The sequence below is a fragment of the Arthrobotrys flagrans genome (assembly GCF_004000055.1).
Source record: "Arthrobotrys flagrans strain CBS H-5679 chromosome Unknown unitig_8, whole genome shotgun sequence".
In the NCBI taxonomy this organism is placed as follows: domain Eukaryota; kingdom Fungi; phylum Ascomycota; class Orbiliomycetes; order Orbiliales; family Orbiliaceae; genus Arthrobotrys; species Arthrobotrys flagrans.
The window spans coordinates 3,800,797-3,823,426 of record NW_027137553.1 but is presented as its reverse complement, the minus strand read 5'-3'; the positions used below and the strand labels follow the sequence as shown (position 1 = coordinate 3,823,426).

Sequence of the window (22,630 nt, the reverse complement as noted above, 5' to 3'; positions counted from 1 at the left end):
AATATATCAATAGATTTTTGAGTAAACATTACCGAAGTTCGGATCCAAGGCAATAGATACCTTTCTTGTGTTTGGCTCGGCTTCGCTTCGCGGTTGTACGATATACCGCATAGGATAGCCGATTTGAAATCAGTCACGGAAAACCCTTGGCACACGTATATCGTGCGATCGTGTCCCATCGCATGGTTTGGGTTTGTCCATCGATGTAATTTGGTTCCATATAGAGTTGAGACTGACGGGGCAGAAAGAGCGATAGATAGTAAGTTTTTATGTAGGATCTAGATGGAAACATATGCATACATGGAGTTCCCGCACCTCCTAGCTAACGCAATATATTATGCTGACAGGCAAGGAATGCGCACCGATCCCGGGGTGTCTTGACGAGTATATATAAAAGAAGGTCTCCGACACGAGCCGTTGGCCGTTGATATTAATATATATTTCCAGCGTTTCAACTGGTTTCGTTTCACATCGAGCAATCACTGGAAATTAGTTTTATAAACCACCGCAGCTTTACAACATGAAACAGCTTGCCTTTCTTTTAGTATGGGCCTCGCTCTTCGTCCAGGCATTCTCTATACCGACCAATCTTTTAGATTTCTTTAAGTCAATTGCAGGGAAAACCCCATGTCGAACCCTTAAAAATTCGCTTCCAGCCCCGGAGCTGGCATCCGGATACCAGGCAAAGTTGGCTATTGCCGACCTGAAAGACCCCCGCCAAATTATCTTTGATAAACAGGGTAGACTTCTCGTAGTTGATAGAGGTGTTGGGATTAAACAATTCAAAGTCGACAAATGTGGCCTACTAGTAGGTAGTACAACAATTATAGAAGATAATAAGGTAAGTAGTGTCTTAAAAACTGCAATCGATTAGGGAATTTAAAGTTAGAGCTAATATCCGTAGCTTAACCACGGCCTTACAATATCTACTGACGGCAAAACGCTCTTTGCATCAAGCTCAGATGTGGCTTATGGGTGGACTTATAATACAGATAGTGGAACAGTCTCTAACAAAAAGGCCTTAGTGACGGGAATGTCGTCCGGCGGACATACTACCCGCAGTCTCCTAGTGCCTAATGGAAATCCTGATCTCCTGCTTATTAGCGTGGGTTCTGATGGAAATTTCGACCAAGGGACTAAAGAGTACTCTTCAGGCCGTTCACAAATACGCGGGTTCAAATGGAAAGATCTCCTCTCTGAATCAGTAGTATACAAAGAAAGTGGGACAAACTTTGGCTGGGGCCTTCGGAACAGCGTCGGGTTGCGGGACGATAAGGAGGGGCAGCTTTGGAGTGTAGAAAACTCAGCCGACAACATCAAAAGGTAAGTTTTGACGTCGAATATGCAAATAGCACTTTTATTCGATGCTGAACATATATTAGAGATGGTATAGACGTTCATACTGATAACCCAGGCGAGGAACTCAACTTTCACGGCTCGGTTCGTGACACTAGTAGCTCACGAAGAAATTACGGATATCCATTCTGCTTCACAGCTTGGGACCCCTCTGTAATTCCTGATCATGGAGATATTGCTCGAGGACAGCAGTTCTCTCTCGATTCCGAGGTGGACGACGCAAAGTGTGCCTCGGACTACCAAGCTCCAAGGCTTGTGTTCCCTGCTCACACCGCTCCATTGGATATCATTTTCGATAAAACTGGGGATGCATGGGTTACTTTGCATGGTTCATGGAATAGAGACCCTCCAATTGTAAGTCTCTTAAAATGTTATTTTGGGACAAAGCAAAGCATATATACAGCTACACGACATAAACTAACAAAGAGGCTGATTTCTTTTACGCAGGGCTATCAACTCATTACAATACCATTTGATAATAATACTAGCGAACCGAAAGCAGGTAGCTCGTCAGATGCAGGGTATAAACCAATCTTTTCGAATAAGGGTTTGACTGCCTGTCCCGGTCGCTGTTTCCGACCGACAAGTTTGGCTATCGCCGGTGACGGAGCAATCTTCATGAGCTCTGATTCTACCGGGCAAATTTACAGGATTGAGAACAAACAGTCAGGCCAACCCAGTCTCATCAAGTGGCCATAAGGATACAAAACTTAACGAGATGATCCCGGGCGTTATCTTGGAAGAATAGTTATGATACTAGTAGACAGATACATTGTACTTATGGATCATAGCATTTAGTTTTCAATTATATCACTTCGATCTGGCTGAATAAAAGTTTATATTAGTGAATTACTAGTCTATGAATCTATCGAGATATTCCAATCATGCATTTCTTTCTCTATAAAACCAAATTCTAATATACCATTTGCCCAAGAACTCCAGCGCCAACTAAAGCCATAATCAACGGAGCAGCCGTTTGCACAGACGCTGCATTTTGTGACCGAGTACTAGTACTATACGTCTCCCGCATCTCCGTCGTAATAGTGGTTGTAAAAATTCCTCCCCGGATGTATATACCGAGGTTAGGGTAACCAAACTCAGGCCCTCTTTAAACCCGGAGAGGGCTGTGTTAACGACAGTAACTGAGTATGTCGATGTGATAACCGAGCTGTCTGTTGTAAGGACGGTAGTAGCTTCCTTGATTACAGATGAAGGGATTACAAATGTAAATTCCTGTGAGTAAATCCACCCATCTGTTGTGGATTCCGTCACACCAGTAATAGTGAACCCGCCGCCAATAGGAACGAGAGTCTGCGATGGTACTATAGTCTCTGTATCGTGAATTATCGTTGTTACTAAGATATCGGAGGCCGTGAAAGAAATAGGGGCATCTGGAACCGCGACGATAGTATAAGTCGAAATGAGAATTTTCTTTCCGCCAATTGTAGCAGTGATGTCTATATCAGATGTGGTCATTGTTCGGTATCTACCTCTTCCTCCATTGGCAATGGAGAATAGTAGGGGAGCAAGATCAGTGTCTTGCGGTCCAGCGGTTGTATCAGCGGGGCTGGGGTCAATTCCGAAACCACCTTGGTGATTGTAAGTACCACATATAGGGTCCTTAGCGGGGGGGCAAGCAGTATTGATACATATTGCTTGTAAATCCCTAATAGCGTTAGGAATAACGGCGACAGCAGGTGCGCATGCTTGGCCGAATGTTGTGTTTAGTATCGAGGCTACTGTAAGAGCGTCCCCTTCGGCTACACCGAGGGATATGGCTGCTAAGCTGAGCTCTTGGGTGAAATAACCCAGCTGAAGAGGCGCAATATTCATGAATTTGTGAACTTCATACATCCGGGCGTTTCCTTGGTAAGCGGGAAATCCGTCTTGTCCGTAAAGCGAGCACCCAAGCATCCCGCCAAAATACTGATACATATGGCTGAATAACTTACTATTGACCAAATTCATTAACTTAATTCCTTCGTGTAATTGTTAAAAAGGTAGAAAGGAATACCGGGGTTTCCAAACATACTATTGATTCGACCTTTGACTATAGGAGGGCTTACCCTGTTCTAGAGCGAATACCCCACCGTCGTCAAGAAAGTTGATGACAGTTCGATTCCCGGGTCGGTAGCCCCTGTTTGCGCTTGCAAGGCCTCCATTGAGGTATGGCAATAGAGATACCTCCTCTCCGTTAAATGTTCCTGGGGATAAGATGCCTGTGATTTTGACACTGCTCGGGCCACTATAGTTCCCAATGAAAGCAGTGTTAATGAGTCTGGTCACAAACGAATACTGGTTACTTCCGGTATTATCTCCGAACAAAATTCCGGTGTATTTGTCGCAGAAAGATTCTTGGGCCAAAACTGCACATCCTGATACGACGAGAATGGTACCGAGGAGCCCCAGACGCCTTCTTCCTAGATCTTTCATGTTGTAGATTGCAACAAACCGACGCGAAGGCCAGCCAGCGCGGATATCGACCTTCGATTGAGTGTTGTTAATAATTTATAGTTTATTCACTAATATTTCATTCTAATCCTGGGAAACCCGGACTTAAGTAGCCTAGGAATGCTTGCTTCCATTTTTTTTTTTTTTTCGTTGAGCTTGAGCAATGATGATCGTTGCACGCTGTGCCTAGGGTAACAAGATAACAGAGCTTATGTGCACATCCAGCCTAGCCAGACAGCGGCAAACCGCAGTGCAGATCGCAGGGTTCCTCCCTTGAGGTTTCTTCTAAACCACAATATTAGGTGGGGTGCTTGTAGTATGGTCGTGGTGATGTGGAAGAGATACCAGGGTCTTCCTGATCAATTTGTTCGGTGCGTTGCATTGCGCTATCAATTATATTTATATCCGCTGCTCGGGGCTCACAAGCTCAAGGATTTGGGGACACCAAACCCGAGTAAAGATAAACGTCCTTCTGAACAAGAGCTCATAGCCAATCCCTTGGCCGAAATGCTCAATGAGTCCTAGAATTCACATATGTATGGCAAAAAGGATTAAAACAAAGGATTCTTGCCCAAGGTTTTTGCATTGAGTGCGATAAGGATCGACGATATCGTGATGCTAGTTTGTTGGTGTGATATGAAATTCCGAGCCCGCATATGCATCACCTCTGCGCGATCGGAATGAAATGACGAGGATTTGTTCTGGGTGCGAAAGCAAAGATCAAAGATACAATTCCATTGCTCGGATGGCAGCCGGGATGCTGCTAAATTTGGGTTTCCCAATCAGCGCAAGTGGATTTGCAAATATTCCTGGACAGCCCTGCGGACAATTGAACACACAAGGTCGACTCCTGAGCTCTAAGGCATTGAGAGAGCGATGAGATATAATTATAATCCCGTCGAGCTTGGAAACGAGAGTATTTCCCCATGCTCTGTATATGGATTTTTGACATGACCTTTCGGCTTTCCTTTTCGAAAGTCACATTGAGGGACCATTAATATTATATTACATTGATATTGGAGCCTTAGGTCAGCGAGAACTTGTTCCTGCTTGGCCTTGTTGGGGTCAGGCACTTTGCGTCCACGGAGTGGGGGCACTTAAGCTGCAATTCAGACACCATCTTTGCTAGCTTTGTTGGGCTGGAGCTAATTGGACAGCGAGCTCGAGATCTCGTGAGCTATTTGGTTGCATTGCATTGTACTCGCCTGCAGATTTACATGTTCGCTTTATCAGTCCAATCCAGACCGAGATATGAAGGGATATAAATATGGTCGGCAGGCAGCGCCGGAAATTCGATTGAAGGGAACAGCATTTCGTGTGCCGGGTGAATTGTCCAGGACATGACGTTCTTTATCGCTCCCTGACGCGAGACCATTGACGTATTGCCCGGCTAGAACGGCAAGGAACTTTGCAACAACGCAGCTCCCCTTGCAGTACTCCCTCGCGGCCTCGAATCATTTGCTCCATGTTAATCACCCGCAGTTATCGATATAATATTGGTTCCCCAACCTCCAAATACGCTAGGACGATGACTTCGAGCTATATTAAATCAACCCCAGTTCTTGTGGACTCAACCCCCAGAGCTTACAATTTAAGAAATTCAACAAATTTGGCGAAGTTGAAGTCTCTTCTCGGAATCACCAGATTGGTGAGGGAACAGAATACTGGTTTGCTAGACGTAGTGTTCATGAAGTTGGAGTCGAGGGGAACAACGTAAAAGAAGCTTTACAATGGGGTGATTTCAAGAATCTCTTATTCCACAATCATTTTGAAAATGAGAGGGAGTATGGTCCTTCGGTTAGTCGCGTCGATACGCTCGACGTAGAATGGGATATATCCAGCATCGCTGTTCCTAGCTAGGAAATTGTGCAAGTTGGTGGTAAGTCCATTTAACTTTAAATTTAGCGAGTATTGATATACCTATGCCGTCTCGACATGGTCATATGATAAGGTATAAAGTTATTCATGCCTGTACGCATAGGCTATGCCATTCACCATCATCTACCCTGGCCTTTGAATCCTCGAGTATTTCCGGTATTGCTGGTACTAACTTCAGCAATTGATACCAAGGAGTTTATGGCCATCAGTTTGCCGATAAAAATACTACTAGAGACGAAAGGTAAAAATACGGAAACCAGGGAACCCATTGCCGCTATCGGTCCAAGGATACTGTAGGGCGATACGTCGCTGTTGAGCGAGTTACTTTCCAAGAACCGCAGGCCAATGATGAGAAACCGAACGTGATTTGGAGCATGGCAACGGCGAGTGGTAGGTATCTCGTAGATCATTTTACTTTGAGATAAGATATGGTACTGAGGTGTAGTGCCATATTAATAGATGCGGCGGGGAACATACCCATGGCGATGCAATAGTGGGCAATTGGACCGTCGATTTTTAAGGACGTTGAAGCATTTTTATTATACGTCTCGAAAAAGAAGGGAACTCAGCCTTCTTGATGGTGCGAATAAGATCCAAAAGGTGCATCGATTTGCTTACATTAAAACAGGACCAGCCAACTAGAATACGTAAATTCTAGGGCCCCGAAGTATCAATTAGTATAGTGTCTACCGCCTTTCAGAAATCCATAATGGGTTATAGAGAATTGTAATGCGACTACAAATTAATCCTTAAATTTATAAATTCTGTCTTACCCCGTCCCTAAAGGTTCAGACACTTTGAATTGCCAAAACGATGTGACTACAGGTTGACGAGTCGACTTCGAGTCTACATTCTTGAGCGTCTAGTGAAAGTTTCAAGAAGCCTCTCACAATATAATCAGCAAGACCAAACTACTAACACTCGTCAGCCTCAGAAACTTGAAGCCCGCATGTAGGCTAGAGATTTCCGGCGCAGGCGCTAGAAGGTGTCATCGAGGTCTGAGCCAAGTTCAAACCTCTAGAATGGTTATGTTTCAGAACCTTCGTTCCTCCTGCGCGCGAGAGGCAAGATTAAAATATCGGCTTTAGAATGCAAGGTCGATATCGAAGATCGGCGTGGCTGAAAATAAACGGTTACGGACTTATGTTATATGCTCATCACACCAGCTGCAGACGCTGCCACATGTCCAAATCCGATCACGATTTTGACCCTGCGGGAAGATGGTTATTTGAATGCTATCACTAGAATTAAATTTGACTCATATACGAGCTGATGGAAAATACAGAATTAATCCATTTCGAACCTTTCAATATCTATAATATCACGTCGTACGTTAGTCTAAGGTATCACAAAAAATTATCCTAGAAATAAATTGATTCACACCTCCAACCTACAGCTTGGCTTCATGCACGGCAAAAATATGACATAAACAACGCATAAGGTTACCGTACAGTGGACTAGTTGGCCCGAGAGAATTATAACCCCTACCGGTATTAATATATTGAAGAGTTATGCTGAATCTCAACGAAACCCCAAACCCGAAAGCAGTTCCACCGATTTTCAAGTCAGAGATAAGGCTGCAACTCGGCCTAACTACAGCGCTCGTGATAGTCACTAGTAAGTTTTGCCATGGCATTAATTTTCTTGTCGCTGTGGATTTGCCGTTCATTCCGGCTTATATGGCGAGAGACTCGAATATTCGTTTCTAACGGTCGATTTCTTACTTGTATCTATCAGCTATTGTAGTTCTTTATAGACTCTATATTCGGAGGTTTTATATTGGCAAGGTCGAACTTGGCGATTGGGTGCTTCTTGCCGCCTGGGTACGAAAAAACGTACATCAACTTCTACATGCTACGATGTGCTTGTTATCTAACGAGTTTTGTTGGCGAAAATATTTCTCATCGGATTCACAGGAGCGCAGACTTCACCGACTCCTGTCGCGTATACACTCTCAGATGATCTTGAACAGGGTCTGTTTGACCCAGAAGCAATAACCTCGAAGGTCTAAGCTCCCTCTTACAAGGGTTCCCTATTTTTGGACTCGGATCTGGCCATTTTCGGCGCACTTGAGACTAGACTAGACTTTTACTAACTGAGGCCATATTGGAATCGTCTAACTGAAATATGATTATGTTCTGATTATTCTCTACTACACCTGCGTATATCTCACAAAACTTCCCATCCTCTGCCTCTGCCTTCAGCTATGTAGGTGTTTATAATATATCCTCATGTCCATGTCAACCCGGAAGAAATGCAATGCTAACGCTGCAGCATTATAGGCTAACGTGAGAATAAACTCCGATATCTAAGCAGTGGTGGACTTCTTCGTGGATTAACATGGCTCACTCTCATTTTTATCACACTGATGTTCATTCTGTGCCTTTTGGTGTCAATCTGCCGTTGCATACACCCCTCGAATGTCTGGTCCGTAAATTCGGATGCTAAAGACGTAGGATGCATCAACCGGATCGTCTTTTTTCTCAGTAAGAGTTATTATTTGAAACCACGATCATCGATATTGTTGAGTTCTCCACTAGTAGATATTTTTCATAAAGGCACAAGTGTTCTTCACATCTTTGCTGACATTGTGATCGCTATACTCCCGATCCCATTTGTCATGAAAATTTGGGGACCTTTGATATATCGAATTAGTTTGACGGGCGCTCTAACGCTGGAATTATTAGCAACTATCACGTGGCAAGGCCTGTCTGGGGTTTCCCTTCCTTTTCCTCCTTCGGATTTGTACTTGAAAATTGGTGACACTGATTTCTAAAACTCAGGTAAATACGAATAGTGTCGGGCGGCTTATTATCCTCGTAGAGGCCTATCGAAGTAAAGGTTACTTTTATCAATATGCCACTATGATCAATACATGGTCGTATACAAATGTGCCCTAGGTATAATTGGGGCGTCAGTTCCGGGTATTTTTCAGCTGATTTATCTCCCCCCAATTCAGAAGCGTTAACGATTGGTATCAAAACAGCATTAAAACCCGTCCTTCGAAAAATGTGCTGGATCCTTGGGACTACTAGGTGGACCAACGCCAGTTGCACGGGACCACAAGGCCGTGGTGGTCAGCCCGGTAGCTTACCATGTCATGTTGCTATAGAAGAAAATAAACGGAGGATAAACAACTTACACCTAGCGGAAACTGGCGAAACGAAGGATTCGGAGTGTTCAAAATCCGATTCCAGAACGCGAACAGATAGCTCAGGGAGTGATTCTGCGCGGACGCAATCTACATTGTTAACACGACCAGAGGTTTCGGTGGCCTTGGCTGCAAAACTACGAATGAGCGGGTGTAGCAATACCCACTAAAACACTTACATAAGAATTGACAATGTATAATATTTTTTTCACTAGAGCTCACCAAAATCAACTGGTTTGAGGTTTATACATATAGTACTTAGGTAATGGGGCTTCCCAACAGTGGGTTTTCGACAAAGAAAACCGCATACATACCAATGTATTCGACCATTGGAATGCTTTGAAGAGCTGATTTGGTATGCGGTTTCTTCTTTTAGCAATTTTAGGGTGCATCTTCTCACTCCATCCGAAAATGATAAATTACGGACTAGCTTGTCTTTTGGAATGTCATAGTCGGGGTGCTGGAACCGAAATTTGCGCGCAACTGCGTTGCGCTGTTGGGACGGGTATATTTGCCTGGCAACAATGAGCAAACCCCAGCCCAGGAACGAGATTACATGCATACCATTGCATCGTCCATTATCCACTATCTATCATCTTGATTTGGGAATGTGAGATTCTGTGAAGGAGGATTCAAATGGACCACGCCGACAGAGTTTCTCTCAATATATTCTCATAGATGCTAACGACAACATCACCATCAATATGTTCGGCCTCGACTTCATTCGACATCTCGCTGTGCGATCTCTGACGCTGGTTCGACCCCGGTCGGACCTCGTTAACGAATCTAAAGGATACCCATATCTTGAGAACAAGGACTACTTGTTGTCAGTTGGTTCATACAACGGAGATATCACAATTCTGAAATACAATCCGTTCCATAAGACTATCTCGAAGGTTTCGACGTATCACCAATCGAGCTTCCAGCCGTCCTGGCAGACGGTCCACCCAACTCAAAAAATCATTTATTCTTCCGATGAAGGGAACCCTGGCGGACTTGTGTCTCTTCGGCTGGACAAAGAAAGCGGCGAGTTGAAGAAGCTTGGGAAGTCGGAAGGCATCAATGGGACAGTGAGCATTGCTTTCTACAAGGATCTCGCCATCGTTGCTGCATAGTTAGTCTCGAGCTTCAAACACCATATGCAAACCGTCGTCAAATGATGCTTACACCTTGACAGTACAGGACATTCTATTCAAACTTTCGACACCACCGAAACTGGCGATATTTCGCAGGCACGTGATACATTCACATATTTCCTTAAGGAACCTGGTCCGGATAAAGAAAGACAAGAGTCCTCCCATCCGCACCAGGTTGTCGTAGATCCTACTGGACATTACGTGGTGGCGCCAGACCTTGGAGCTGACCTTCTACGTCTATACTCCATTGATGGATCCCGCATATCTGAATTGCAAAATATCCCTGTCGCCGCCGGTTCCGGCCCGCGTCATGTTGCATTTAATGTTATCGACAAGCCGGATGAGATATACGAAAGAAATAGGACTCTGATATATGTTGTAAATGAGTTGAAGAATACGCTCACTGTGTTCAAGACCCACCAGTACGATAATGGAACTTTCGTATTCCATGAAGTCCAGGATGTTTCTACATTGCCACCAACTTCGACAGAACATCTCGCTTCCGTACCTTCACCCACAGCTGGAGAGATTGTTATTTCGGTAAGGCTCAATTTCTATGTATGTTGTCGCGAAGTATTCCCTGCATTGCTAACTCCCCACTACAGAAAGACAAACGGTTCCTCTATGTTTCCAACCGCAATGACTACTCATTCAAGGACAAAAAATTTGGGTCGTCCGACTCAATCGCATTATACAAAATTGACCCTCTCACAGGATTTGTTACTTTTGTTAAACTTCTACAAGCTGGTGGAATCACACCACGCCATTTTTCCTTCGACGAATCAGGAAATTTTGTTGCTATTGCATTGCAAGAAACGGATACGATAGTCATCTACAAAGTTGATCCGGCGAGCGGGGAGTTTATCGATGCTGAAGACCATGACCTTAGTCTCCATGTTTCTAATCGCCCAGTTTGTATCAATTGGTTATAAAGTTTTTGCAGTCGGCGTCAGGGTCATATTCATAGATGCTTAATTGGTTAACTTTTCACGTAAGAAATAAGATACCCCTACTATTATATTGCTTCCAGCGAGGGCCATGTATCTTTCTTGTTCGACAATCGCAAACGCTTCCGCTAGACCGAACATCTTGAACTCGTAGGAATAAATGTCTTACTTCAGTCCACCTAAGATTGGTAAGCATGTGATGGTTGATAAATGAATAAATACTTATAGCAATCGATCATGATCGAGTTTCAATAGATAGAAGTTGTTACAACGATAAATGCTATATTATCACTATACAAATCCCGAAACAAAATGAATAGATCAAAGAGACCAACAAACGTTAAAGAATCCCATAAGAAACTCCCAAGCTCCTCCCAGTGTAAAATCCAACCACCTTAACCGTTAACACCTCGCTATGCAAGTAGCAAAATTCAATTCAAATCCACGTAGGTGCGCCCAGCGCACGATGCCGTTTCAAACATCAATACATTACAGTCTTTTGAAAAGAGCTCTAAACCCACCGGCAGCTGGTTTTGGGCTCCACCGACGATCTATTTCCTCCTCGGACTCGTGAACCAGCTCCCGCGGGTTCATCTCAGATACCACGAATTCTTTGTAAGAGTAACCTCCATACGATTGGAATGGTCTTCGAACCCGTCCACAATTTTCGTAACCTCCAAATCCCGACCCCGACGAGCTAGAATCTCTACTCTTTCGGGTCGAAGAAGTATTCGTTCGTTTGGGTGGTACCGGTCTCGTATCCGCCCTTTGGGCATCCATTTCCTGTGCCCTTAGGTTTCGCCGTGTGGCTTCGTTGTACTTGACTCTCGGTCCTCGCTTCGGTACCGGTGCTGTTTCGGTATTTCCTGATAGTTTGTTGTAGGCTTGCCTTCTCTTTCGTGCCTTTCTCTTGCTCTCAATGCTGGAGTCGCCCCGCATCGAAACGGCAATACATTCTGGACAAAGCCCGGGGACGCTCTCAATTTTTGGTTTACAGAGAGGGTCTGTGCAATTCGTCTTGGGGATTCCCCTCCCATGTCCGTTTTGGTACCCGTCGCAAGCAAGATATTTGAAAACCACGAAGTAGCACATTTTCTCTACTGGTGGGGCTTTCTTCGGCTTTCAAGATATTGAAAAGGCATGTTAGTTTTCGAGTGATTTGACATATAGATTATCTATAAAACGGTTGTGGGGCTTTACAAGATCTTGTAACCCATGTGAACTTGTGTTTGGGCGTCTGAAACGTTTTACCACCATAGGGAGGGCATTATAGCGGTTCATTGTCAACACAATCTTGGCTCTACTCCGCCAAAATGCAACAAAGTTGAGATGAGAATGAACGTTGGGTAAAAGCTGATTTGAGGGGAATTGGGATTGTGGGACGAATTTACGCTATGAAATTTCCATTAACCCGGGAGAACCGTTGTATTTTAATATTCAAGTCGGTCGGTGTTCCGATTCCTATATTATCGCCGGCGGGATTTACTTACATGTCGGCCATATCACCCTGCATTGCCAGCGCATCGAATCACAATCGCAATATTCACATTGCCTCAGACCCCACCAGCAAAGGGCCGTTCAAATGGACGGGTTTTGCACCAGGAAAAAAATATTCCAAAGTTTGGGGGCATCCATTGATCGATGTCCACCGAGGCGGCTGCTGTCAGAAGCAGTCGATTGGGACACGTGCGTAGCAGCCTATGGAATGCGGGAGAATGCCTGGTCAAAGGGCCATGGATGGTGCTTCAATGCCTTTGGTTCTCTCTAACGACGCCTATTACTGGAACGGGTAAGTGGGCACACCTGCCGCCTTTGATTGAAAACTTGTAATATGGATTTTCGAGCAGTCCGTTCTGACGGGTTTGTGGGGATGTTAAAATATTTGTAGTTGAAATCATAACCAATTGGCCAGAACTTTCACGAAAGGCCCGCCTCCGAGGGGTACTCTATGTTGATATCCATGATAACATTCATCATCTGGATATTTCTACTTATCTGGGCGCTTCGATTCAATGGCAGGAAACGGATGAATTTGTTCGCCATAGCCCTTGGGATCACACTAACAGGGTTCGCCCTATTGTTGTATTGCCTCGTCAACGCATTCAAATGTCCCAACACTCCGTTCTGACAGGTTTCTTTCAGTAGGGTTCCGGGGATGTGCAAATATGTTACATGGTTTCTTGAAGAATTTTCACTAGAGGCGGCGTTTGTGGTGCTAATTCTAGGGATGTTGATGGTATTGGTCGTGATAGTGGATAATTAAGAGTGTCAATGTCGAACAGACACTGGTTCGAAAAAAGTGATGAGTTTGGCATGGTTAATGGCCAGGTTAACCCGAAGTCGCAAGTATAACCGGTGGATTCAATTTCTACACGCGAAGTAGCACCTCGACACTCAATAGGTGATTGCATTGTGCGCCCCTAAATTCTTATATTGGTAGTAGAGCCACTACTTAGGAGCCTTCGAGAGAACTGGCTTAGTCTCGGGTGTATGTTGGACTATGCTTTGCGCAACGCACCGGATTCGTGTTGCTATGTTGGAATTTAAAGCCAAGGGACACGCGCTGATTCCACGAACGCGATCCCATATTAGGCACCTCATTTGCTTCATTAGATCTTTTTACCTGCCCGAAGAGTAAGGAGCGCATCTTATCGAAGGCGATGGGCGGGTAGATATCAAATGCCTCCACGAAACTAACCTTTCCCGGTAGGTCTACATTCCAGAGCAGCATCCGCTGCAGGAGCGGAGAATCAGTCAAGATCGAAGTCAAGATCCATCGCCGTCTTCCATCTCTTGTCGTCCTTGGTCTATTTTCAAAATTGGATCACAATTGTCGAAATGGCACGTAAACGATATTTCCCGAGTGGTTTCGGCTTATACCAAGGTATGTGCTTCCAGTTGGGATCTGAGCAGGCACAGAAACATATTCGGCACAGAATTAACTAATTACTAGCCCGATGGAGGACAGCGTCGACATGGGGTTTAGCATTGCTCCCCGTCCTTTCATTGGGTTTCCAAGCCCCATACCCCGAGCAGCACCAAGTTTCGCCCAGCGTCAACGGAGACTTGACGGAGTTCTTTCAGCTCTATAAACCACCGTTGGCTCCTCTATCGAATACCGCTAGCCCACACGATGACTTTAGTGGCGAAGCATGTTCCTCAACGATTCTACAACATGAGTTCATTAACTCTTACGGAAAGCCTGCTGTTGCTCAGTACTCCCCTCCTCCACAATCTTGCGAATGGAACACAGTCTATTTCCACCTTTACACTACCAGCAAAGGCCGACAGTATGATCGCCTCGCATTCCTATTCTTTAATGATACGGAGCTCTGGCGAACGAGCACCGCCGAGCCAATCCCGAACGGTATATCATTCCAGTATACCAAAGATGTAACACCTTTTAGCACGCTCCTGAGGGAAAGTGGAGCAATTATTTTTGATATGGGAAACATGGTCACCGATATTCTCACAGGCACATTCGCTGTGACCCTGACAGCTCATTACTTCAAGCTGGACCTTCCGCCCCAGCAAAAAGTCGCTGACGTCGTCGTACCTATTTCGAGAATGCAAGGATCGAATGGGCAGCCGAGCCACTTCGTCTTGCCTAATGACGTTGCAAAGACAAGCGTCTCTATTCCCAAGAATGTGAAGGCTGCAAAGCTTTCCATTATAGCCAGTGGAAACGCTGAGGAAGAATTCTGGTACACAAACGTACCAGATGAGCTTACCAATTCTTTCCCCGATAACACCCTGTTGGGTCATTCACCCTACCGGGAGGTACAAGTATATGTGGATGGGATCATGGTTGATGCTATTGTTCCAGTGCCTACCATCTACACAGGGGGTATCAATCCAGGTCTTTGGAAACCTATTGTATGCCCCCACGCCTACGATCTATGGGAGGCTGATGTCGACATTACTTTATTCGTTGCCGGGAAGACGAGTGCAGTCATTGAATTCAGGGTAGAAGGACTCACCAATGCCGGGGGTCGCCCAGAAATCGGTGGAGGCATCGGCCAGAACTGGTATGTCAGCGGAAGAATTTTCTTCTGGACAGACCCCGAGGCACCAAAAATAGACCCCTCGGAGTACTCTGTGGAGGTATTTGCCGCGGTTGGTGTCGATTGGGAGACTGATGGGTCTGGTAATGATCAGCTGGTAAACTATCGAACATCAGTTAACCGCAGAACAGTAATATCTCGAGATTTCCCAGATGGACGTTTGTGGTGGGAACGATTTCAAAAATATGAAGTAGAGGGAACTCTCTCAGCGAGTGGGAATAATCAGACACTCCAAGCCAACACTCACGTCTTCGAAAACTTTCAGATCGTGAAGGACAAGGAGGCTCCCATGAGTTCCCGAACCATACAAGAAAACGGATTGACCGGGCTCCGAATGTTGGGATTTTTCTTACACATGGACCAAGCCTTCGTTCCTTACTCGGATAAGAGCTTCTTTTTATATGGCAAAATCAAAAGCAGATATCTGAATCATGGCCCAGAATCGACGCTTCTCACAGACAGATCTACCTTTTCTCTTAACAATTTGCCCAATAAGGGAATAGGGGTCAACGAGTCCAGCGATCGCAGATTTCTCGACGACGAGGCTTCCTATTTCTCTGCGGCAACAGGGAGCAATAAAACCAGTTGGATCAATGGTGCGTCTAATCAAGGCTACAGCTACGAAATTGGCGATGGCTCATTCACCACCGAGAGAACCGTCAAGAAGTATGATAGACAGATGCGCAGCGAGTATGCGCGCGTAACTAGCGATATTCAAAGCATAAACGGCGTTCCAGTAAAAAAGTCTACCCCTGACGGCATTGATTGTAATAACAGAGAATTGCGAGAGGTGGAAGTTAGGAAGGAGGAGCTCATTTGTCCCCGTCTACCACATGGAAGGGGTAAAACCATTTGCCCTGTTGAAAACTCGGTCCTCATTTTAGAGGCCCTCAATGAGATTCCATAGAGTCTATATGGCGTGTACAAGTCCCAATATATTGCTTCGGAAAGAACTTGCCTTAAATCCAATGAACTTTTTTTATCACGCAGTTTTACAAGTGCCGGTACCCAGGTATTAAAACCTAAATGACCAAGGGAAACGCCACAGAATATATTCTGTATAGCCTGTGCTCTGTCGGCTTGTTGGTGCCCAGTCGCATATATGGCTCATGCATGAGGACGAGCCAACATCCGCGTAGTCTCAGGCTGTAGAATGCATCAGCACCGTCGTGCTGTTCGGGCATGTACAGGGAACCGTAGAGAATTTAGCCGTTGGCTTGAGCCCCCCGTGGCAACCCGCCTACAAACGGGGCGAGAAGGTTCTTCCCTCCCCATTGAGTGAAGACGTCCCTCCGAGTCTGTTTGATCGTCGCCCACGTTTTTTACGCAGCCGATAGACGAGGGCCGACAAACTGAAAAGTCAAGTAGCGTCGCACCGAATGGGCCCGGTTGGGATTTTAAAATCCGTAGGCTGCACGTGGAAAGTACATTGTAGATATATACGTTTGGAGTATATTGGTTGATCGACTCGTCTATTTTTAAAGTGAACTTTGAAGGGCTATGTCCATGTTCTAGCGAAGTGGATTGTCACTATTATTTCTTCATTGGGGTCGATGTTATCCCAACGACTCCAGCCTGGCCAAGCATTTACTAGTAAGCGTTTGGGAACCAATACTAGACCTTAAATTTTGATCTCATAAGTCGCTGCGTTTCTTGGAAATTATGATTTGTGGTTTCATATTTGGCAGCCAGATATCCTCACTTCTCCTTCAGAGTCTCGTATTCCACGACTACAGGGCCTAACTTTTTCCAGAGTATCTACTGAGAATGGATTGTAAGCAACGCATTGGATCTCACGGGTTCGCCCTCCGATATTCAAATTTTTTGCACACAAATTTCTCGTATAGACGGTACCTGCTTCCGTTGTCGGCTTATAACAACCTCTACATATTTCCAGAATCAATTTACAAGTTATTAGGGATGCCTGTCGGTCTGGGATCTGGGGTCCTGTGGATATATTGACAAAATAGCCGACATTATTTACAACACCCAACAAATCGTACAAGTCCGCTTGCCCGCCCCCCAAGTCGCTTTTTTATAATGCTCTTTTTCCCTTTCGCTTATATGTCTCCTCTTTCTCCGCTTTTGCCTTCGTTTACTGTTGATGGGTGGGGCCCGCTATGTATTTTGCCTGACACCTTTTAAAATTGATAGGGAACTTTCTAAATGACCTCCATGCGCCTTTATTGTGAACTGGCTAAAATAGTCGGGGTTCCCCACAAATCTTTTTAGCTGTAAGGCATTTTTTAAAGCGAGCTTGACCGACTCTGAGCACCGGCTTTGTGCGATACTTTTTTCCCATTCGCTCATTCTCGTACGAAGATCCCGTAGAGCCATTTTTGGTAGAGGATAAGGAAGAGAAAGACGGGGCATCAGGCAAACCTATTCAGCCGGAAACACTCAATTTCATGCTATTGGACATTATCAATCATAATATTCGAGCTTTGGAGTTGTACTCCAGCACATTCCACGTAAAATTGAAAGGCTCAATTCGTTTAGTGAAGTTTGGTTGAGGTTAACTTACGACTGATTGTATTACTGCTGTTGATAACAAATTATCCAAATGGCAAGTGGCCTACTATGATATCAATTGTTTCAGAATGTTTCTACAAACACGGGAGCAGGTGTCTGTGTGGCGTGCTCGCTATCAGAGAACATGACACCCCGCAGACTACCTTTCGTGCGTGGTGGAAATCCCTGACAAGAAAATTTCCGGTCCCGGTAGAGGGAATAAGCTAGTCCCAAGCAAGATTTTGCATATGCTAGGATCGGATTAGCTAGTTGTAGAGGCCGGAGTGTGGGCCTGCCTATACGTTAATACAATGAACTTATATATGACAATTCACAGAAATGCCATGTCAGTGCATTATAGCCGCTACATGAATAATGTCACTGCCTTCGGAATAATCTCAGTGTCTCTGAGCCACACCACGGAGCAAAATTGTAGGCATTTTGTACTTCTAGCCACCGAGATGATGACATTGAGTATAGCGCTACAGTAATCGTACGCCCTAATTAACTTAGGCCGGGCCGGATTATATTTTGGCAGCAGCACGATATATGAGACGGCTATGCAAAGAGTTAAAGGCAAATTACAATCACCCGAATTGTATCAACTGAGCATCAGGGGAAAAGACCCTTGGTAGCAGATGTCTTTGTCAAATTATTTCTCAAAGATACTGCATCGGTATGCATACTGGGTGTAAATATCGAACATTCGAATTACAACAATCTGGGCGTCTACGTAGGTATTCAGCACGTTGAATTTTAGAGCCCTTGAACATTCTTGCAGGATCTGCATAGATGCATGGCTTTCTAAAATCGGAGAGCATAATTCCGCTAAACCAAAGACTGCACTGGCTCCGTTCTATTGGTGCTCCCATGCTTCGAGAAGGCTGGATTAATGCACGACACAGGGGTTACCCTGGCGGAATCGCTGTCTATAAATCTAAGCTTTAATCTTATCCCTATCGATCTGCCCGATGATCCGCTAACCCTTCGTCATCGTTTGCTAGCGAACGAGGTGAGACTTCGTGAATCCAACTTCGTGAGGCGAATTCTCGGGATTGTAAGCCCACGCTCGTGCTTAAACTTTCATGCCTAATTCTACTTTAACCCACTTTAAGACGAAATAATGGCTTGGTCTAGAAATATTTCATATTGCAAAGGGATTGAAATCCGTCAATGACGCTGACCTGGTCGCTATTGAGTCCATAGGAGCGGGTATATTGCATCTCGCCATCGGCTTTTCCTAACATCCTGGAACGATACGCCAATTATTTTTGGCCATGGCCGTGATCCTTTCCAAAATTCCCGCAATATGACTTGGAGACCTTGCTTGCTGAATGCAACGTATTAAGATATTCATCTTGGCCCATGCCAATTTCACGGATACAATCACGTTGGGTGACAATCAATCAAGACAGACCTCATATCTTCCCTCCCGCGGTGCAGGCACGAAGATCCGTCACCACTGCCGTATTCCGGATTTTCAAGGCCCGTCTGTTTCGAAGCATCGACTCTATCCAGGAAAATGTGATCATTTTCAATTTTCGCATCTATGGATATGAGGGTTTCAGCAGCAAGCACCCTTGTCGACCAAGATGCCTCATAGATGTATATAAAGGGTGTATTCTGCCTTCCCAGGTATCGCTTTTCTTCTCCATCCTCAAGCATCGTCGCTCACTTGTGGTCTACTCATCTCCGACATACTCAAGTCCTTCTCATCCTTCAGGCCTGCTCTTCACGATGAAATCTGATCTCGTCCTTCTCGCAGTTCTTGCTGGGCTTACCCAGCGAGCTTCTGCTCAAGCCCAAGGCTACGGACAGTGCGGTGGAGTGTACGTCAATTAGCAATCATCAAATATCAAACTTATGAATTTAGATCGTACTAATCTATGGAATAGTGGCTGGACCGGACCCACGTCCTGTGTCTCAGGATGGACTTGTACATACTCCAACGCCTACTACTCTCAGTGCTTGCCAGGAGGCAACAACGGTGGCGGTGGCAATACGGTCACAGTCACCATCACTCAGACCACCACTGTCCTCCAGACCACCACTGTCGTCAGCACCAACTGGCAGTATGAGACCGTCACCGCAACTGTCACTAAGAACGGTGGAGAGTGTACCCAGACTCCCAACCCCAGCTGTAACAGCGATAGAACTTTCGACCTCTTCGGTGTTAACGAGGTATGTCTCCCCAAAATTCTTTATTTTAGACGTAGCAGAATCGATATTAATACTGTGTGTAGGCTGGTGCCGAGTTTGGAACCAAGATTCCCGGAGCCTTGGGAACTGACTTCACTTGGCCAACTCAAGACAGTATCCAATACTTCTTGGACAAGGGATTCAATGCTATTCGTATCCCAATCTTGCTTGAGCGGTAGGTTCGATTTTTAAAGATTATATGAATAGATTCAGAATTCTGACAAGTGAAACCACAGTGTTGCTCCACCAGCCGCTGGTCTTAAGGATCCCTCCACGTATGATCAAGGCTACCTCTCTGGTCTCTACGGAACCATCAGCTACATCACTGCCAACGGCGGCAAGGCCAGTAAGTATCAAATAGCAAGAATCTGTTGCAGAAATTCATACTAATGATAACCCAACTAGTCATCGATGTTCACAACTTTGGCCGATACGATGGTGAGATCCTCACCGATGTTGAGGGCTTCGGTAACTTCTGGAAGGCTCTTTCTTCCTGGACCAATTTCAATGACAATGTTATCTTCGATCTCATGAACGAGTACCATGATATGGAAAACGGCCTTATCTTCCAGCTCAACCAGGCCGGTATCTCCGCCATTCGTTCCAACGACATTGGCAACTTGATCCTCGTTGAGGGTAACGCATGGAGCGGTGCCTGGCACTGGGTTGACAACAACGACATGCTCAAGTACCTCACTGATCCCCGCAATAACTTGGTCTACGGTAAGCCAACATCTTTTCCCGTTCTGAACATTACAGACAAGAATTCTAACATCTACTTCAGAAATGCATCAATACCTTGACTCTGATGGTTCTGGTACCAGCGAGGAGTGTGTTTCTGAGACTATCGGTGCCGAGAGAGTCGAATCTGCCACCCGCTGGTGCGAGGACAACGGCGTCAAGTGCTTCCTCGGTGAAGTCGGTGCTGGCCCCAACGATGTCTGCCGCTCTGCTGTTGAAGGTCTCCTCTGCTCTCTTAAGAACAGCGATGCCTGGATTGGTGCTACTTGGTGGTCTGCTGGTCCATGGTGGCCATCTACCTACTTCCAGAACATCGAACCACCAAATGGCCGTGCTGTTGAGATCTACGTCCCACTTCTTGAGTCTTTCTTGTAAATTCAGCCGCCCTTTCGGACCTTAGGGATATTTAAGAGGATTGGGAAACTCTAATAAAGTGGATTTGGAGTACGATAGGATATAACGCTTTTTTCTATTCTTGTATTTTCTTTATGGCCATTCAGATTTCTCTAACCGGTATTTTCCGGAAGGGGGGGTTATAAATGACCCATTTGGATAGTTTGAGGGGGTTTACTTGAGGATTGATTTTGAACATTTCTGTATATAAAGCAAGATTGTAAATTCTAGATTGTACATATCCATTACCCTTGCGAATGTCAAAGCCTTTCACATAATTTTTTTCTTACGCACTTTGACTGAATTATAATAATTATTCCAAGGGTTCTTATCAAAGCACTATTTCTGATAGTGGGAAGCCTTTTCCCTGAACTAATTTCACTTAGATTTACTAAACGACTTTAAGGCCCAACTTGAATGATACCTAAAAACACAATTAAACCATGATCATACAACAAAACCTATCAATCGATAGTATTTCTAACGTAACAATGTCGTTCTATACCGCCTCTACCCGTAACTAACATCCACCACCGCCTCCTCCTCCACCACCATCTCCTCCTCCGCCGCCTCCACCCCCACCGTCCCCACCACCTCCACCACCATCTCCCCAGCCACCCCCATCACCTCCGAATGCATCAAAAATTCCTCCAATTCCTTCACCTGCAGCTCCATAGCGCTCCCCTCCCTTCTTCTGTTTCTTCCTGTATGCTTTCTGTGCAGCGTACTTGTCGTATTTATACCCGCTCGCGGCGCTGCCGCTACCGTGATACCGAGCGTTTGGACAGGCTTGCGTATTTTTAGAGGAGGATCCGAAGCACATTTTTTTGTAATTATTTGCGTGTGCGGGACGCAGGGGGAAGATGTTATGTCAGGGTTTTGGTTTTGTGTTTTGTTGGTTTGAGATTTTGGGGATTTTGTGTTGTGTGGTATTATTCTTCTTGGATTATAATGCTTGAGGACCGAGTGACCTTTTCTCAGAAAGATTGTAGATAAAAAAGGTTGGAATGTCTTTGATACTTGAGTTCTTTATGAAATATGTTCTAGAAATAAATTTTGAAGTGAAATCATAATGGGCGCACGACATAACTCTGCATCATTTATACTCCACATGAAGACCGATGGCCACTTGCAATAATCCGCCATTCAAGAAACGTAGTACAACATGATGGAACGATGATCCGGCAAGTGGGCACTGCTGATTAGGCCACACGTAAGATGCTTCAATCCTGCAGGGCGAGTTATATAAATCAACGTTATTAAGTGCCGAAAGTTTACATGCCCCGCAGTAGGTATTATAACGTCGACCAAGGCGTGGTTGGATGGAAATCCGCAGGATCATCAGCTAGCTTGGTGATTAGAAATAATAGCCAAGAGCCTCTCCGAGAATCATAAAACTCAAAGGCTTCTTTTGAAGACTTAAATAGGTCGTTTTTGGCTTAGAAACGATCTACATGTGTACTACAGCAAGGCATACCGGATGACGTAACCAAGTTTGTTCACCGGACCCTTGTTTTCTAAGGGGCTTTCGTCTGCAACTCGCCTTTGTGCGGTGCATCGCGGGAGACAGGTTTGGAGGCCCAGATCTATAGAGTTGCCTGGAACTTCGCACCGTGGGCCATGTGGTTTAACACCTCGTTATGGTATCTCATTAAGGCAAGTTCGTGTTAAGCTCTGCAATCCTGGTATCGTCGTTTGTGGTCTTTACACCTGATTATAATATAAGATTAGCACAAGGTTAAAACTAATATTAGTATTCTAGGAGGCTATAACATTGGTTAATCCTAACCGTTTAACCTTAGG

At 45.1% G+C, this 22,630-nt stretch overlaps 7 protein-coding genes across 9 annotated transcripts; 4 read left to right on the top strand and 3 right to left on the bottom strand.

Moving 5' to 3' along the window:
• Window positions 1-520: 520 nt before the first annotated feature.
• Window positions 521-2,055, top strand: DFL_007603 (uncharacterized protein; the record flags this gene model as incomplete). Its single annotated transcript, XM_067637212.1, has 4 exons — window positions 521-841; window positions 905-1,323; window positions 1,383-1,710; window positions 1,804-2,055. 4 exons carry the CDS (start codon window positions 521-523, stop codon window positions 2,053-2,055), a joined length of 1,320 nt encoding a protein of 439 aa, XP_067488751.1.
• A 308-nt stretch (window positions 2,056-2,363) lies between these two features.
• Window positions 2,364-3,789, bottom strand: DFL_007602 (uncharacterized protein; the record flags this gene model as incomplete). The annotated part of the gene is made up of 3 exons (XM_067637211.1): window positions 2,364-2,369; window positions 2,434-3,307; window positions 3,389-3,789. The coding sequence occupies 3 exons, from the start codon at window positions 3,787-3,789 to the stop codon at window positions 2,364-2,366; spliced, it is 1,281 nt and encodes a 426-aa protein (XP_067488750.1).
• A 5,751-nt stretch (window positions 3,790-9,540) lies between these two features.
• On the top strand, window positions 9,541-10,904 carry DFL_007601 (uncharacterized protein; the record flags this gene model as incomplete). The annotated part of the gene is made up of 3 exons (XM_067637210.1): window positions 9,541-9,950; window positions 10,014-10,512; window positions 10,578-10,904. 3 exons carry the CDS (start codon window positions 9,541-9,543, stop codon window positions 10,902-10,904), a joined length of 1,236 nt encoding a protein of 411 aa, XP_067488749.1.
• A 504-nt stretch (window positions 10,905-11,408) lies between these two features.
• On the bottom strand, window positions 11,409-12,200 carry DFL_007600 (uncharacterized protein; the record flags this gene model as incomplete). Its single annotated transcript, XM_067637209.1, has 2 exons — window positions 11,409-12,038; window positions 12,120-12,200. 2 exons carry the CDS (start codon window positions 12,198-12,200, stop codon window positions 11,409-11,411), a joined length of 711 nt encoding a protein of 236 aa, XP_067488748.1.
• A 1,557-nt stretch (window positions 12,201-13,757) lies between these two features.
• On the top strand, window positions 13,758-15,890 carry DFL_007599 (uncharacterized protein; the record flags this gene model as incomplete). Of its 2 annotated transcripts, none has more annotated exons than XM_067637205.1 (2): window positions 13,758-13,803; window positions 13,888-15,890. In XM_067637205.1, the coding sequence occupies 2 exons, from the start codon at window positions 13,758-13,760 to the stop codon at window positions 15,888-15,890; spliced, it is 2,049 nt and encodes a 682-aa protein (XP_067488746.1). The 2 variants fall into 2 exon arrangements, with proteins under 2 accessions (XP_067488746.1, XP_067488747.1); XM_067637206.1 differs by having other exon boundaries at window positions 13,873-15,890.
• Window positions 15,891-19,231: 3,341 nt separating this feature from the next.
• DFL_007598 (uncharacterized protein) lies at window positions 19,232-20,809 on the top strand (the record flags this gene model as incomplete). 2 transcript variants are annotated; one of them, XM_067637203.1, is made up of 6 exons in its annotated part: window positions 19,232-19,323; window positions 19,390-19,675; window positions 19,738-19,868; window positions 19,930-20,039; window positions 20,099-20,416; window positions 20,478-20,809. In XM_067637203.1, the coding sequence occupies 6 exons, from the start codon at window positions 19,232-19,234 to the stop codon at window positions 20,807-20,809; spliced, it is 1,269 nt and encodes a 422-aa protein (XP_067488744.1). The 2 variants fall into 2 exon arrangements, with proteins under 2 accessions (XP_067488744.1, XP_067488745.1); XM_067637204.1 differs by having other exon boundaries at window positions 20,099-20,496.
• Window positions 20,810-21,347: 538 nt separating this feature from the next.
• Window positions 21,348-21,650, bottom strand: DFL_007597 (uncharacterized protein; the record flags this gene model as incomplete). Its single annotated transcript, XM_067637202.1, has 1 exon — window positions 21,348-21,650. The coding sequence occupies one exon, from the start codon at window positions 21,648-21,650 to the stop codon at window positions 21,348-21,350; it is 303 nt and encodes a 100-aa protein (XP_067488743.1).
• Window positions 21,651-22,630: the final 980 nt, after the last annotated feature.